This window comes from Phoca vitulina, unplaced genomic scaffold (genome assembly GCF_004348235.1).
Source record: "Phoca vitulina isolate PV1807 unplaced genomic scaffold, GSC_HSeal_1.0 scaffold90, whole genome shotgun sequence".
Taxonomy (NCBI): Eukaryota; Metazoa; Chordata; class Mammalia; order Carnivora; family Phocidae; genus Phoca; species Phoca vitulina.
Genome location: NW_022589793.1, coordinates 1,863,240 through 1,877,678, shown reverse-complemented (window position 1 = coordinate 1,877,678; position 14,439 = coordinate 1,863,240). Strand labels below are relative to the sequence as shown.

Sequence of the window (14,439 nt, the reverse complement as noted above, 5' to 3'; positions counted from 1 at the left end):
TTTGTTTTGTTTTGTTTTTATTTATTTATTTGACAGAGAGAGACACAGCGAGAGAGGGAACACAAGCAAGGGGAGTGGGAGAGGGAGAAGCAGGCTTCCCGCTGAGCAGGGAGCCTGATGTGGGGCTCGATCCCAGGACCCCGGGATCATGACCTGAGCCGAAGGCAGATGCCTAACGACTAAGCCACCCAGGCGCCCCCTTCCCTCATTTCTTCTTTGTATCCCTTAGTATAGTATTACCAGTCACTTGTTTCTTTTCTATCCTGAGTCGGCCACACCATCAGGGGTGCTGCTAGTGCTGATGGCTTTTATTGGTCTTTTTTTTTTCTTTACTGGGAAATCTTCTCTCTCTTTTTTTTTTAAAGATTTTATTTATTTATTTGACAGAGACACAGCAAGAGAAGGAACACAAGCAGGGGGAGTGGGTGAGGGAGAAGCAGGCTTCCCGCAGAGCAGGGAGCACGATGTGGGGCTCGATCCCAGGACCCTGGGATCATGACCTGAGCCGAAGGCAGACGTTTAATGACTGAGCCACCCAGGCGCCCCTTTACTGGGAAATCTTCTCTTTCTTCTGTAGCTCACATTTTCCCACTGTCCACACCAAATGGCTCTGGCTTTGATTCTCCTAAATGAGTGCATAAGGCCATAAGCCAAACTGTTTCAAGATGAAGTAAGGTGTCAGGTATAAAATGCTACAGGGAGATTGAGGAAGGTGAAGCCCAAGAAAGAAAATACTGGATTTGATGATTCAGGTGGTGTCTGACCCTGGGGGAAGTTTTGTAGTATAGTGAAGACTCCCCACACCCATTTCTCCTTTTGTGTACCTTTGTCTGAGATAGCATTCAGGTAGTATCCTTCTAGTCACTGAAACTTTGTTATCAGGGTCCTTCTTCTCCTTTGCTCACTTTATCCAATAATAAATTTTGCCAGTTGACACTTCAGTCTTCTCTCTCATTTGTGTCCCTTTGATTTTTTTCCTCCTTGAATTTGAATCTTCATAAATCGTCTTTTTGTTATCATTCACATTTAACTGATCATCAGGTTATGATGGTTCTTCTTCATAATCAAGTTGTAAATCTGTCCCTTCTTTTTTTTAAATATCTTTTTAAAGATTTATTTATTTATTTTAGAGTGAGGGAGTGAGTGGGGGGAGGGGCAGAGGGAGAGAATCTTCAAGCAGACTCCCCACTGGGCGTGGAGTCTGATGCGGGGCTCGATCCCACTACCCATGAGATCATGGCCTGAGCCAAAACCAAGAGTTGGAACTTAACCAACTGAGCCACCCAAGCGCCCCTTAATATTTTATTAAGTGATCTCTATACCTAACGTGAGAGTCAGACCCACAACCCCGAGCTCAAGAGTTACACACTCCACCGACTGAGCCAGCTAGGCGCTCCCCTATAATCTTCTTAATTGGAAAATGCAGTGGACAGTTTTTAGTTCTTTGTCCTATTTTATCATTCTTAACGCCATTCATCACTCTCTCCTTCATAACCCTCTTCTCTTGACTCTTGAGACTCTGTTCTCCTGCTTTTCTTGCCATGTCTTTGGTGGCCTTTTCTTGGTCTCCTTTGAGGGCCCCCAAATATATTTGTTCTCTGACTTGATCTCTCATGACCATGTCTGGGCAATCTCAGCTATACTCATGATTTCAACTACCACCCATCTGTTGACTTGCAAATCTTTGTCATTAGGGTGCACTCTTCCACTGAGCCCCAGATCTGTATTCTTCATTTATTTACCAGGTACTTCCACTTGGAGGTTCCACAGAACTTTAAATGCAGTGGATTTGAAAGGGGACTCATTATCATCTTCCCCAGACTTCTTTTTCATTTTGTCTTGATGAGGGGTACCATCAGTTGCTCATCATCTAGATAGGACACCTTGGGGACGTTAATGCCTCCTTTCTCACTGTCCCCATTCATTAGGTCACAAATCCTACTGAGTCTACTGCCTAAATTCCTAAATCTCTCAGGTCTGCCTTCATGTTTCTGTCCTCACTGCCTTAGCTTGGATCCTCATTATTTTCTTGCCTCATCAGTGCCTTTGTCTCTTCACTGCCCTCCCTTTGTGCAGTTGTGTCCCCTTCTTCCTCCCTACTTCCAAATCCCATATTCAGCTGAAATTTGAGTGCTTATTATATCTTACTTACATGTGAAATGTTGTGCATGCATCTTACTTAACCACCACATTAAATTACCATTCTCCCTTTTACTTTGGAAGGGAGTAAGCCCCGGTCTCACAAATACAAGTGGTGGGAGAGCAATTTGAACCCAGGCCTTATGCTCCAGAGCCATGAACTTAACCATTTCACTGAGAACCTTTCATTGGCCACCGCTCTTTCCATATTCTAGTCTTTGGAAGCAAGTCACTATTCAAGGTAGAAGGTTAAGGTCCAACTCCTGAGAGGGAACTATTGACATTGATTATTTGGAATTCTATAAGGAAGACTTATTTCTTATTTATTTACTCAATCATTTATGTTTTATAGATGTGTTTATTTCATACTTGGGTTTATAATTCAATACTATGTTACTTATTTAACCAGTTCTCATTTTTAAGATGTTCAAGTTATTACTAACTTTTTGCTATTATAAAGCCTGATGAATGAATATTTTCTTAGAAGTCTTGGCATGCTGTTTGATGGTTTCTTTAGATATATTCCTCAAAGTAGGATTGTTGGATAGGTGCATTTAAGTCTTCTGTACACGTTTCTGGAGGTGGGGTTTTCACATAAGCATCTGTTTTTATATTGCTGTGTCTTTCTAGGAAGTTACTCTAACACCCTTGAGATTTTGCATCCCTCTTTGGGATTATAAATAGTTCATCTTTAAAGCCAGGAACTCAACTAGGCGCTTTGATTTATTTACCTGTGTAGAGTATTGTGTCAAAGAACGCACTGCAATATCGGGGAAATTCCCAGCATGACGCCCAGGAGTTTCTGCTGTGGCTTCTGGACCGAGTTCATGAAGACCTCAATCATGCTGTGAAGCAGAGCGGCCAGCCTCCTCTGAAGGTGAGGGTGTGCACCCTGCTGGGGCAGCCAAGGAGCCATGAGCAGGGAGCTCTGTGGTGGTTTAGTGAATGGAGTGAGTGTAGATTCTTTTCTCAAACCTCCCCTGAGGAGTTGTTGCAGTTTGCATTTAGTTAATATAGTGAAATCAACTACGCTCTGGGTGAGTATAAAATTCAGGGATACTTAGAGGAGTTTTCCCGTGTTTACTGCTTGCTGGCAGCATAAGAGAGATGCTCTGTCTAAGGAACTTAGAGTCTAGTGAGAGGGGACATATTTGCATGTATGACTAGCTTTAGACTACAATCAGGTGATTCCAGTTCACTAAGCTGTTTTTAAAGCAGAAATTGGTTTCTTTTCCAGTGAGACATGTAGCCTTGTAGCTCACTGAAATGAATACACACTCAAAAAGGAAATGAGTGGAGGTCTTTGCTGTTACAATTGGATTTGAGTATAGGAACTGAACCCCTAGAATATTCTACCAAGAAACGGTGATTCATCCTCAATTTTTATGCATGCAACCTTAATATGATTGGTAAAATGATTTATATAATGGAAATAATTAAGACCAAAGAGTTGTTATTTTCTTGCCACTTTTAAAGTTTTTGATAATTCTGCACTGTATCTCGAAATTTCAGTCTGTGGTTTTGTAAGGTGTTTAGTAATTCTGATTCAAGGTCCTTCTGTGCCCGGACACTCTGTACTGTCCTAGGACCATGTGCTTGTGGCTGGCTCTCCCACCAGATTGAGATATACTTAAGGTCAGGCACTGTGTCTTATTTATTTTTGTGTCTTAATATCCTTTGCGGGACTCTCTGCAGGTGCTCAGTGACTATCGGGTGGGTGGACATGAAAAGGCCAATTCAGTATGCCATCGAGTGGCTGGGCATCCCAGCGAGCAGTGCAGCGGGCAGGGGCCTGAGCAGGTGGGCACCGTGGCTAGGGTTATTTCCTGGAAGAGGCCAGAGGGAGACCTTCGGAGCTGGAGGGAGATGGGAGCACCCTGTGGAAGGACTGCCGGACTGGGTGGGGTGGAGAGACCAGCACAGGCATGGTCTGTGGGAGAGCCTGTGACATGCGTCCTCGTGACCCCCGTCCTGGCCGCTGCGTTCCGATGCCTGGAGCACATCCTTTTCATGGGAACATCTGGACTTGATGTACTGCTTGTAGAGGAAGTCAAGGACATTTGTGACTGTTTCAGGTTCATCTTCCATCAAGAATTGGTACTTCTAACGTGTGAAATTGTACTTTCCCTTTTTTTAGCCACCGTCAGAGACTGATATGATGCCCGAGGGACCATCTTTTCCTGTCTGTAGCACTTTTGTACAAGAACTTTTTCAAGCCCAGTACAGGTATGAACATATCAAATTGTCTCTTACGTGGTCTGCTTGACACAGCTCTAGATGATCTTACTGTGCGTGTCTTTCGTTTTTGTTTCTGAAGATCTTCTTTGACATGTCCTCACTGTCAGAAGCAGAGCAACACTTTTGACCCTTTCCTCTGCATTTCTTTGCCAATTCCTCTACCCCACACAAGGTAAGAACAGATGTAATAAAATTACGACTGTACATTCCTGTGTATTCCTTTCCTCTGTAGGCTCCTGTTAGGGCTCCTTACTTATTGAGACAAGTAATGGGATTAGTGATAACTTGAATACAGGCATTGTAAAAACCTTACAGAAGTCTGTAAATCCTGGTCTCAATGTGCAGGGTGAGCAGGCACATGGGGCAAGCGTCTTTTTACAGTCCCTGTGGTTGTCGTCTGTTCAGTTGCTCATCCACTGATAGTGTGGGGCAGGGGGAGGGTTGTTGAGTGCCTTCTAGATTTTCTAGAGACTTTATGTTGCACTTTTAATTAGTTGCTTTATTTGAACTGTTTTTCAAAATTTTTGAGAGTTAATGCTGTTGTAAAGAACATTCAAACCACAGAATCAAGTGTTGATATGTTATATTTTGTTTGACTGCCTTTTCCAGAGATGTCTTGATTATTGTTTTCTGGTTCCACTTAGGTCCAGATGAGATTTTTTTTTTTCCCCTTTGGCTTCCAAATAAAGGTGTGGGTTAGCTTCAGTTTTGTGTTAATTTCAGATCAGGTTTGTTTTGCTTCTGTATTTTAGTTGAAGTAAGTGCCTAATGAGAAGATCTGACTTTGATCTGCACAGGCCTCTCTATGTTACCGTAGTGTATCAGGGGAAATGTTCTCACTGCATGAGGATTGGTGTGGCCGTGCCTCTGTCTGGGACTGTCGCCAGGCTTCGGGAAGCAGTGTCTATGGAAACAAAGATCCCCACTGATCAGGTAATAAGCCTGCTCAGGCCAGTTACATATGAGCCATAAAAGTGTTGCTTTCTGTTTTCCTGGAATTTTCTAACAGTCCTCTGCCAAGTATGGTTAGATAGAAATGTAAAACCAGTTGTGTCTGTATTGAGGAAAGAAAAATCAAGACCCAAAGAGGGAAAATGTACATCAAAACTTTTCAAGCTTCATTTAATTGTACATATATTTTTAAAAGCAAAGCTGTGACTTGACACCAAGACCTTCTTTTAGCTTTGTTTATAAAGTATAATTACTCAGCCTCTCTTAAACTAGCCTTATGAATGCTTATGTGGGCAATAGGAAGAGCATCCCTGTGGTATTTGAAGGTCACAGAGGCTTAGAAAACTCCACTAGTGGCTCTTGAAAACCCCTCTCCATTGTGGTGATAAGAATGGATATCTTCCTGCTGGTACAGGACATACAGATGCTCAGTATGGTCGCTTCCTGCTTAAAGCTGGGTCAGAGACTCACTTCATTTAGACGAGAGGAAGGAATGTTGTGCCCCTTCTGCCTTCTTTTTTTGGGTAAATTTTTGATAAGTAGTTATATTTAAATTGACCCAAAATACTTTTAGCCTATTTGTTACTTGACATTTTTGCATACAGTTTTTACTCAATTCACTATTATGATTTTATTTAGAAAAACGTTTCTTATTTTAGATTTACTAAGAAAGATGATCCTGTGGTAGAATAAGTTTTCCCTAGATAGCTTCTGGAAGCTGCTATGTAATCACATGATTAATAAAGGTGTTTTGTACGTTGGCCTCATGTGGCTTCATTTGGGAAGTTACCACAGTAAAACAAATACAACCAGTGGTATTACTTTAATATGGCGAATATCTCATATTTTCATAGGCCAAGTACTGGTGTGTTGATAAAATGTTCATATTCTTCCTTACTCTCAAGTGCTTTTTGATTCTTTTTTTCCCTTCAGGATGAGGGATAAGACTGAAAGAGGGAGGCAGGCTGAGCTGTGTGTGCAGGGCAGATCTGGTTGTATCTTTATTTTATTTTTTTAAAGATTTTATTTATTTGACAGAGAGAGACACGGCGAGAGAAGGAACACAAGCAGGGGGAGTGGGGGAGGGAGAAGCAGGCTTCCCGCAGAGCAGGGAGCCCGATGTGGGGCTCAATCCCAGGACCCTGAGATCATGACCTGAGCGGAAGGCAGACACTTAACGACTGAGCCACCCAGGCGCCCCCTGGTTGTACCTTTAAAGCTTTCAGTGCTCTCGGGCTTTTTTTGCATGTGATTTAAATGGCTGATAGAATTACAAGTTTGTTTTTGACCTTAGCTTGCTGGAGAAAATAAATTATCTTGCATGTTCACCTGCAGAAAAACAATGTGGTTATTAAACTCATCAGAAGAAAAATGTGCTAGGGATATTTTTCTTGGACTATTTGTGGAATGTGCCACCAGCCTGTTTCACCTCACAGACTCATAGTATGTTTGCATTAGCAGAGGGGATTTTAGGGGTCCCTTCCAACCCCCTCATTTGAAGGAGGCCCAGAGAAACCATGTGACTTGTTCAAGAGCATAGGGCTGGTTGGTGGCAGGCTGGGACTGGAACCTCTTCATGCCCAATCCAGTGCTTTTTCTCTAGACAGTGCTGCTGAGCATGTAATGAGCATCTAAATGTTTCCATTGTTTTTTTCCCCATCTTTTTTGTTTTGTTTTGTTTTGTTTTATTGTGAAATACTCAGCCATTTCAGAAACAGGACTCAGAAAGTGGAAGTATCTTGTCCTAAGTATCTTAGAACTAAGAGTTACTAACTCTAATACTGTGTTGTATATTCACTCCTATTTTTTCCTATGCATATACTACACTTGTTATTTTATAAAAATGGAATTGATTAACACATTATTCTTTATGTTACATCTTATTTAACTAGGAGATCTTTCCATGTTGGTGCAAATATATTCGGCTCATTCTTTGTAATTACAGTAGGACTATAATATATTTAACTAGTTCCTATTGTTGGACATTTGAGTTGATTTCATTTTTTTTTCCTATTACAAAATCCGTGGTTGTATGTCATTTTTTAACCTGAAACAAAGAAAAGTTACTGATGTAGGAGAAAGTCTTGGAATCAGATGTGGACTCTGTGCTTGCTGCGAGACTGAATAGTCAGATACTCGTTGGCAAGTCTCCCACCTCTCTTCAGTTTCTTCCCCTTGTGAGACAAGGGGCTTATACTTTGTCATTTCCTGGGGGCTCTTCTTCATGAAAACTTAGAGGAACTCTGGATTCAGTGCCATAGTGTTCTGAAATGAGAGCATATATACATTTACAGAGGATATCGTGCTTCTACAGTTCGCTTACTAAAGGCAGATAGTGTGGGCTCCGTGACGTGTTTCAGAGCCCTCTCACGTCCCCGCAAGCCCTGACGGGCTGGAAAAGCTCATGGTAGAATCGGGAGATCAATTCTTATTGGCTTTCCAGTTACCCAACTGTTTACATTTTTCCCATTTTTAGATTGTGTTAACGGAAATGTACTATGATGGGTTCCATCGTTCCTTTTGTGACACTGACGACCTGGAAACAGTCCATGAAAGCGACTGCATTTTTGCCTTTGAGACTCCAGAAATATTTAGGCCTGAAGGAATTCTCAGTCAAAGAGGTAAATGAGCATCTGTTTCCATAAGGGTTTGCAGGTTTCACAACTGTCTGCCCTTTGAGGTGTCTATTATATGATGGCATACTTTTTAAAATTATGGTAAAATACACATAACACTTATTTTTATGATGGTATAAATTCTATGGTAACATTTCTCTGGAAGAAGGCAGTTCTCACTGTTTCAGGCAAAGATATTTCCTTAGTTTCTAAGCCCCTATCTGAGGCTCAGAACTGACTGAATCCTTCCTCCTTTTCTTTTAAGTGGTTTCTTTTTTTTTTTTTTTTAAAGATTTTATTTATTTATTCATGAAAGACACACAGAGAGAGAGGCAGAGGCAGAGGGAGAAGCAGGCTCCCCAAGGAGCAGGGAGCTCAACGTGGGACTCGATCCCAGGACCCCGGGATCATGACCTGAGCCGAAGGCAGATGCCCAACCATCTGAGCCACCTAGGCGCCCTGTTAAGTGGCTTCTTAAGCATCTTATGACAGCATTTGGGAAGATGCATGATGCCATAGCTGCCTTTTTTTTTTTTTTGCATTTTGTTACCTGCTCCAATGCTTAATTTCTAAATTCTAACTCTCTGCTATAAAATGTTTTCTTGATACCTTGCTTTTAAGAAATTTGCATCAATAGGCAGCAAAAGAAAGTACAGCTGTGGACAGTGCCATTCCTTTTCCTATGATTTGGGCTGTGATACAGAATTTAGCCTGTCTCTCAACTGTGCTTGGAGGATTTGGGGGCTATTTCTGATTTTGAAAGTTGCTAGGCAACTCAAACTTTGTTCTTGGCCTTAGTGTTCTTCATGGTTCTGGGGCTTCTGTTCTTTTTCTTTACTCCAGTGATTATTAAAGCTTGAGAGGCACCTGGGACATGGTTAGAAATGCAGATTCTTGGACCCCACTCCAGACCTACTGAACGAGAGCCTCTGGGGGTGGGGCCCAGCATGCTGTTTTTCACAGGTGATTCCAATGCACACCAAAGCTCGAGAACTGCTGAACTGAGAACCTAGTCCCAGCAGTGTCTTTCTGCCATGATTTTTAGAACTGAACCTCCCTGCTCATCCTCTTTTCTTCTCCTTCCATACCCTGACTTTTCTTTTCTTTTTTTTTTTTTTTAAGATTTTATTTATTTATTTGACAGAGAGACACAGCAAGAGAGGGAACACAAGCAGGGGGAGTGGGAGAGGGAGAAGCAGGCTTCCAGTGGAGCAGGGAGCCTGATGCGGGGCTCGATCCCAGGATCCTGGGATCATGACCTGAGCCGAAGGCAGATACTTAACGACTGAGCCACCCAGGCGCCCCTCCATTCCCTGACTTTTAACTGTCCATTGGAATCTCTGCTTAGAAGTCCTGCGTCGTCTTAACACTCAGCATTTCTTAGACCTGATCCTCCTGCGTTTCTTCTCTGGAATCATGGTACCACCATCCTTCTTTTCACCCAAGGTGGATCTAAGCACTTCTCCCTCAAAATTCACATAGAAATGATTAAACACTATGCAGTTTTACTCCTCATCCTCTTGCCACTGGTACAGCTCAGACCAGTCTCAGCTGGGCTTTTCTAGTAATATCTCTACTATCTTTACCCCTAGACTTTCTTCTGTTTTTTTTCCATGGTGCCACCAGACTTATTTGGATATACGTTTCTGATCATATTATATGCTTATTGATTTGCCAGTGTTTCCCCTTTGAGATTAAATCTGAACACCTTGGAAGAATGCATGGCCCGTCATGGTTGGTTCTTGCCTTTCTTTCCAGCCTCTTTACTATACTCCATCTCCTTCCCCATGTACCCTATCTAGGTTACTCTCTATTTCTCGAATATGTCATGTACTTTTATACTTTCCAACTGTTTGCTCTGTTGAGAATTCATTTCTCCAGCTCCTTTCTCAGCTCCTACTTTGTCTCCCCTACACACGCCTCCCTGCATCTCCCCATCTCACCCAGTCCTAAGCAACCACTATTCTACTCTCTGTCTCTGTAGATTTCCCTACTTTAGACGTTCATGTGAACAGAATCATATAATATGTGGCTTTTTGTGACTTGCTTCTTTCATTTAGCATAATGTTTCAAGGTTCATCAGTGTTGTAGCATGTATCAGTCCTTCAGTCCTTTTTATGGCTGAAGTGTAGTCCATTGTATGTATATACCACATTTTGTTTATCCAGTGTTTATCCATTTTGTTTGTCCATTATCTGTTGATGGACATTTGGGTTGTTTCCACATTATGAAATAGTGCTGTTATGACCATTCATGTACAAATATTTGTTTGAATACCTGTTTAGAGTTTTTTGGGGATACACCCACATACACACACCTAGGAGTGGAAACACTGGGTCATGGTAATTCTGTGTTTAACTTTCTGAGGAATTGTCAGACTGTTTTCTGCAACAGGTGAATCATTTTTCATCCACCAATATATGAGGGTCATAATTTCTCCACATTCTTGCCAACATTTATTATTTTCCATCTTTTTTTTTTTTTTTAGGACACAAAGTTTGCTTTAAATATTTTTTGGGGGGAAAGGACACCACACTTCTACTCAATTAAGAGAAACATTTTTACAGTCTTGAGGTCTTTTATTTACTTTACATTTATCATGCCATGAATTCATAGGGAATGGGTTCCAGCAGTTTGGGCTCCTTTCCATTAGTTCTCACAAAGTGTGCTTCTCTGGGTGGGGCAGGCTGGCGCTTCAGTTGAACCCAAGTACCTTTCTCTTTGGCTTCCTTCTTTTTCTGATCATTTTCCTTCACACTCTTCAGGAATCTGTCTCGGCTCTTTGAGTGTTTAATATACTCAATGCGTACATTAATTCTCTTGGCAAGAATCTTGCCCTTGTTTGTTTACAACAATGCCAACAGCATGCTGAGTAACATTGTAGACTCTTCCAGTTTTGCCATGGTAACATTTGTGGGGCATTCCTTTTTGAACAGTGCCCATTCCCTTGATGTCCACAATATCACCTTTCTTATAGATTCGCATGTATGTGGCCAAAGGAACAACTCCATGTTTTCTAAAAGGTCTAGAGAACATATAGCGGGTACCTCTCCTCTTTCCCTTTGTGTTGGTCATTTTGGCGAATTACTGGAAGATGGCGGTTCCGGCCGAAAGGAAGCTATTTTCCATCTTTTTGATTATAGCCATCCCAGTGGGTGTGAAGTGGTGTGTCTTTTTGCTTGTATTTGCATGATAAATGATGTTGATCATCTGTTCATGTGCTTGTTGGACATTTGTTTACCTTCTTTAGAAAAATGTCTATTCAAATTTTTTCCCCATTTTTAAATTGGGATGTAAATTTACTGAGTTGTAAGAGTTCTTTATATATGCTGGATTCTAGACCCTTATCAGGTATATGACTTCCAAATATTTTCTCCCATTCTATAGATTGCCTTTTCACTTTCTTGATAGTGTCTTTTGATGCACAAAAAGTTCTTAGTTTTGATGAAGTCTAATTATTTTCTTCTTTTGTTGCTTATGCTTTTTGTTGCTTATCTAAGATTTCATCATTAAATCCAGGACCATGAAGTTTACCCCTGTGTTTACTTGTAGGGGTTTTGTAGTTTTAGCTCTTACATTTAGGTCTTTGCGCCATTTTGAGTTAATTTTTGAATATGGTTTGAGGTGGGTGTTCAGCTGCATTCTTTTGTTGTATGTAAACAGTCAGTAATCCTAGCACCATTTGTTGGAGATACCATTCTTTCCGCTATGAATGATCTTGGTGCCCTTGTTGAATGTCCTTATTTTAGTTCCTCTTTTTCTTCACCACCTACTTCGATAGGTGCCTCTAGTTTCTGAACCTTTACGTAATTCTGTATGTTGGGTTGGTCAGCTTTCTCCATTGCCAGCCTAGGATTCCGTTATCTCTGGTATACCCATATTTACATTATTATTTTCTAAGGAGTCTGTTATTTCAGTTTTAATTTTTCTTTGACCTAGCAGCTTCTTTTTGTTTTCCAGTTGCATTTTCATGTGTGTGCTTTGTTCAAATTGTTTTCTACTTTTATTACATTACAGTAAAAGAATACTCAGTTATCACCTTTTCCAGAAAGCTTCCCCCCCCCCCGCCCCGCCGGGCACCCCCCCCCCCCCCCCAGTCGGGCTGGCTGACTTCCTCCTCCTTGCTCCAGTCACATCTTCTGCTAATCTCTGACACCAGCACGTTGTGTGCAAATAATCTTTTTTCTCCTCTGTCCTTCCACCACACTGCGAAATTCTCTGTAGTTGGGGCTGTGTTTTATCTTTCTGTACCCAGCAGTTCAGTATAGTTCCTAATGCATAACAAGAGCCCAGTTAATGTTTGTTCAACTGAAAATTTGCTCAAATCCCCTTTCACACCCCCATGGCTAAGGGTTAACACTAAGTTTCTGTTTTTAATTGAATTTGGTGAGGTCCAAGTTTATCATCTACTGACCAGAGAGTGTCTTTTGGAAGACTATACCACTTATTGAGTATGTGTTAGCCTCTGTTAAAGCCTTGTAAATAACTTACTTGAGACATATGAAGCTGCTACCTTCCCCACTTTGCAAATGAGAGAGCGAAGACTTGGGGTGGTTGAGTAACCATCCCAGTCATGCAGCTGGTAGTAAGTGGGTGTGCTTTTTGAACACAGAGCTTGATTTCTGTGCAGTTGAGTGGTACCCTTCATGTCATGAGGGACCCTCATCACTTTAGAACAGGTCTTCCCAGCCTTCTGCAAGGAGGTGGGAAATGAGGTCGTTCATTGTCTCAAATTCAGACTTCTTTTATTTTTATTTTCTCATACCGAAGTTTAAAATGGCTATGGAGTGAAATCTGTTCTTCCTTTTGTGATTTCTTTTTGGTGTTTAAGCTTAAAAAGTTACTCTCTCTAATAGCTTGATGAAGATTCCATTTTTTCTTACTTCTAGTTTCTGTATACTTTTTTTTTTAAACTCTAATTCACCTGGAATTTATTTTGATTAACCACATACTAGTCATTTTAAATTGCTGTAATGCTGATGTCCCTTAATAGGTTTGGCAAGTCTTATATTGCTGGATATTTAGGTTATTGCTAAAATGCTGCTACGAATACTTTTGTATAACCACTTTTTATTTTATTCTCCTTTTGGTGGTGGTCTTATTTGTGTGTGTGTGTGTGGTGGTGGTGGTGGAGGGCTTTTGTCTTTTTTCTTTTAAGATTTTTATTTATTTGAGAGTGAGTGAGAGAGCACGGGGAATGGGGAGAGGCAGAAGCAGATTCCTCCTGATCAGGGAGCCTGACGTGGGGTTTGATCCCAGGACCCTGAGATCATGACCTGAACTGAAGGCAGATGCTTAACTGACTGAGCCACCTAGGCAACCTGGAGGGCTTTCTTCTATTTCCAAGTTTGGGTATAATTTCCTTAGGTTGTACTTCAGAGGATTAAAGAAGTGAACAGTTATTTTAATTTAATTTTATTATTTTTTTATTGAGGTGTAATTCACATATAACATGTTAGTTTCAGGGGTACAACATAATGATTCAGTATTTGTATATACTGCAAAATGATCATCACAGGAAGTCTAGTTAACATCCATCTCCATATAGTTACAAAAATTTTTTTATTGTGATGAGAACTTTTAAGATCTACTCTCTTAGCAACTTTCAAATATACAGTACAGTATTATTATTAACTGTAGTCACCATGCTGTACATTACATCCCCTTATTTATTTTATAACTGGAAGTTTGTACCTTTTGATCCCCTTCCACTAATTTTGCCTGACACCACCCAACCCCTGCAACCACTAATCTGTTCTCTGTATATGTGAGCGTGGTTTCATTGTTGTTGTCTTAAATTCCACATATAATGAAATCGTATGGTATTTATCTTTCTCTGACTTCTTTCACTTAGCATAATGTCCTCAAGGTCCATCCATGTTGTTGCAAATGGCAAGATTTCCTTCTTTTTTATGGCTGAATAGTATTCCATCGAAATGAACAGTTGTTTAATCAAGCACTTAATTGAGTTTCTCCTAAGTACAGGGCATTGTACTAGGTGCTGAATTGCTGAGTAGCTCTGATTGACAGCTCTCTTTTCACCTGATTTTCAGCAACCTGTATCATGCCAATCAATCATATATTTTTGTTCACTTAAATGTAGGTCCATCTAGTGTGATTGATTGTATTAAAGTTGACATGTCCTGTAATGGCTGTGACTCCCATAAGTGTGGTTTATCTTTTGTTTTTTATAATTCTGGCTCTTTAATTAGGGAGAAGAAACTGCAGTTAGAATATTGAAGATCATTCCACATTTACTAGTCTTAATTTTTTTTTCCAATTTATTTGGTTACTGGTTGCATGGTCTTACCTTAAATTTGTCTTGGTGGATCATCTCTGCAAACTTGCTCTTCTAAAACTGTATCCAGTATTCACTCAAGTGAAGAGGTTATTGTTTTTTATTTTTAAAGATTTATTTGAGAGAGAGAGAGAGCATCCATGGGTGGGGGGTGGAGCAGAGGGAGAGAGAGAGAATCCTCAAGCAGACTCCCCACCA

The 14,439-nt window shown here is 40.8% G+C and overlaps 1 protein-coding gene and 1 pseudogene across 2 annotated transcripts in view; one reads left to right on the top strand and one right to left on the bottom strand.

The window, feature by feature from the left end:
- The window catches only part of USP31 (ubiquitin specific peptidase 31), a 65,357-nt gene that overhangs the window by 25,857 nt on the left and 25,061 nt on the right, over positions 1 to 14,439 (top strand). The window contains exons 2-6 of the mRNA XM_032396216.1: positions 2,879 to 3,016; positions 4,277 to 4,365; positions 4,457 to 4,549; positions 5,175 to 5,310; positions 7,805 to 7,949. Coding sequence (XP_032252107.1) covers positions 2,879 to 3,016; positions 4,277 to 4,365; positions 4,457 to 4,549; positions 5,175 to 5,310; positions 7,805 to 7,949 — 601 coding nt within the window. The remainder of the gene's footprint in view (positions 1 to 2,878; positions 3,017 to 4,276; positions 4,366 to 4,456; positions 4,550 to 5,174; positions 5,311 to 7,804; positions 7,950 to 14,439) is intronic.
- Positions 10,526 to 11,100, bottom strand: LOC116626744 (annotated as a pseudogene). The gene has a single exon (XR_004298324.1). The product of XR_004298324.1 is annotated as a 60S ribosomal protein L21-like (transcript).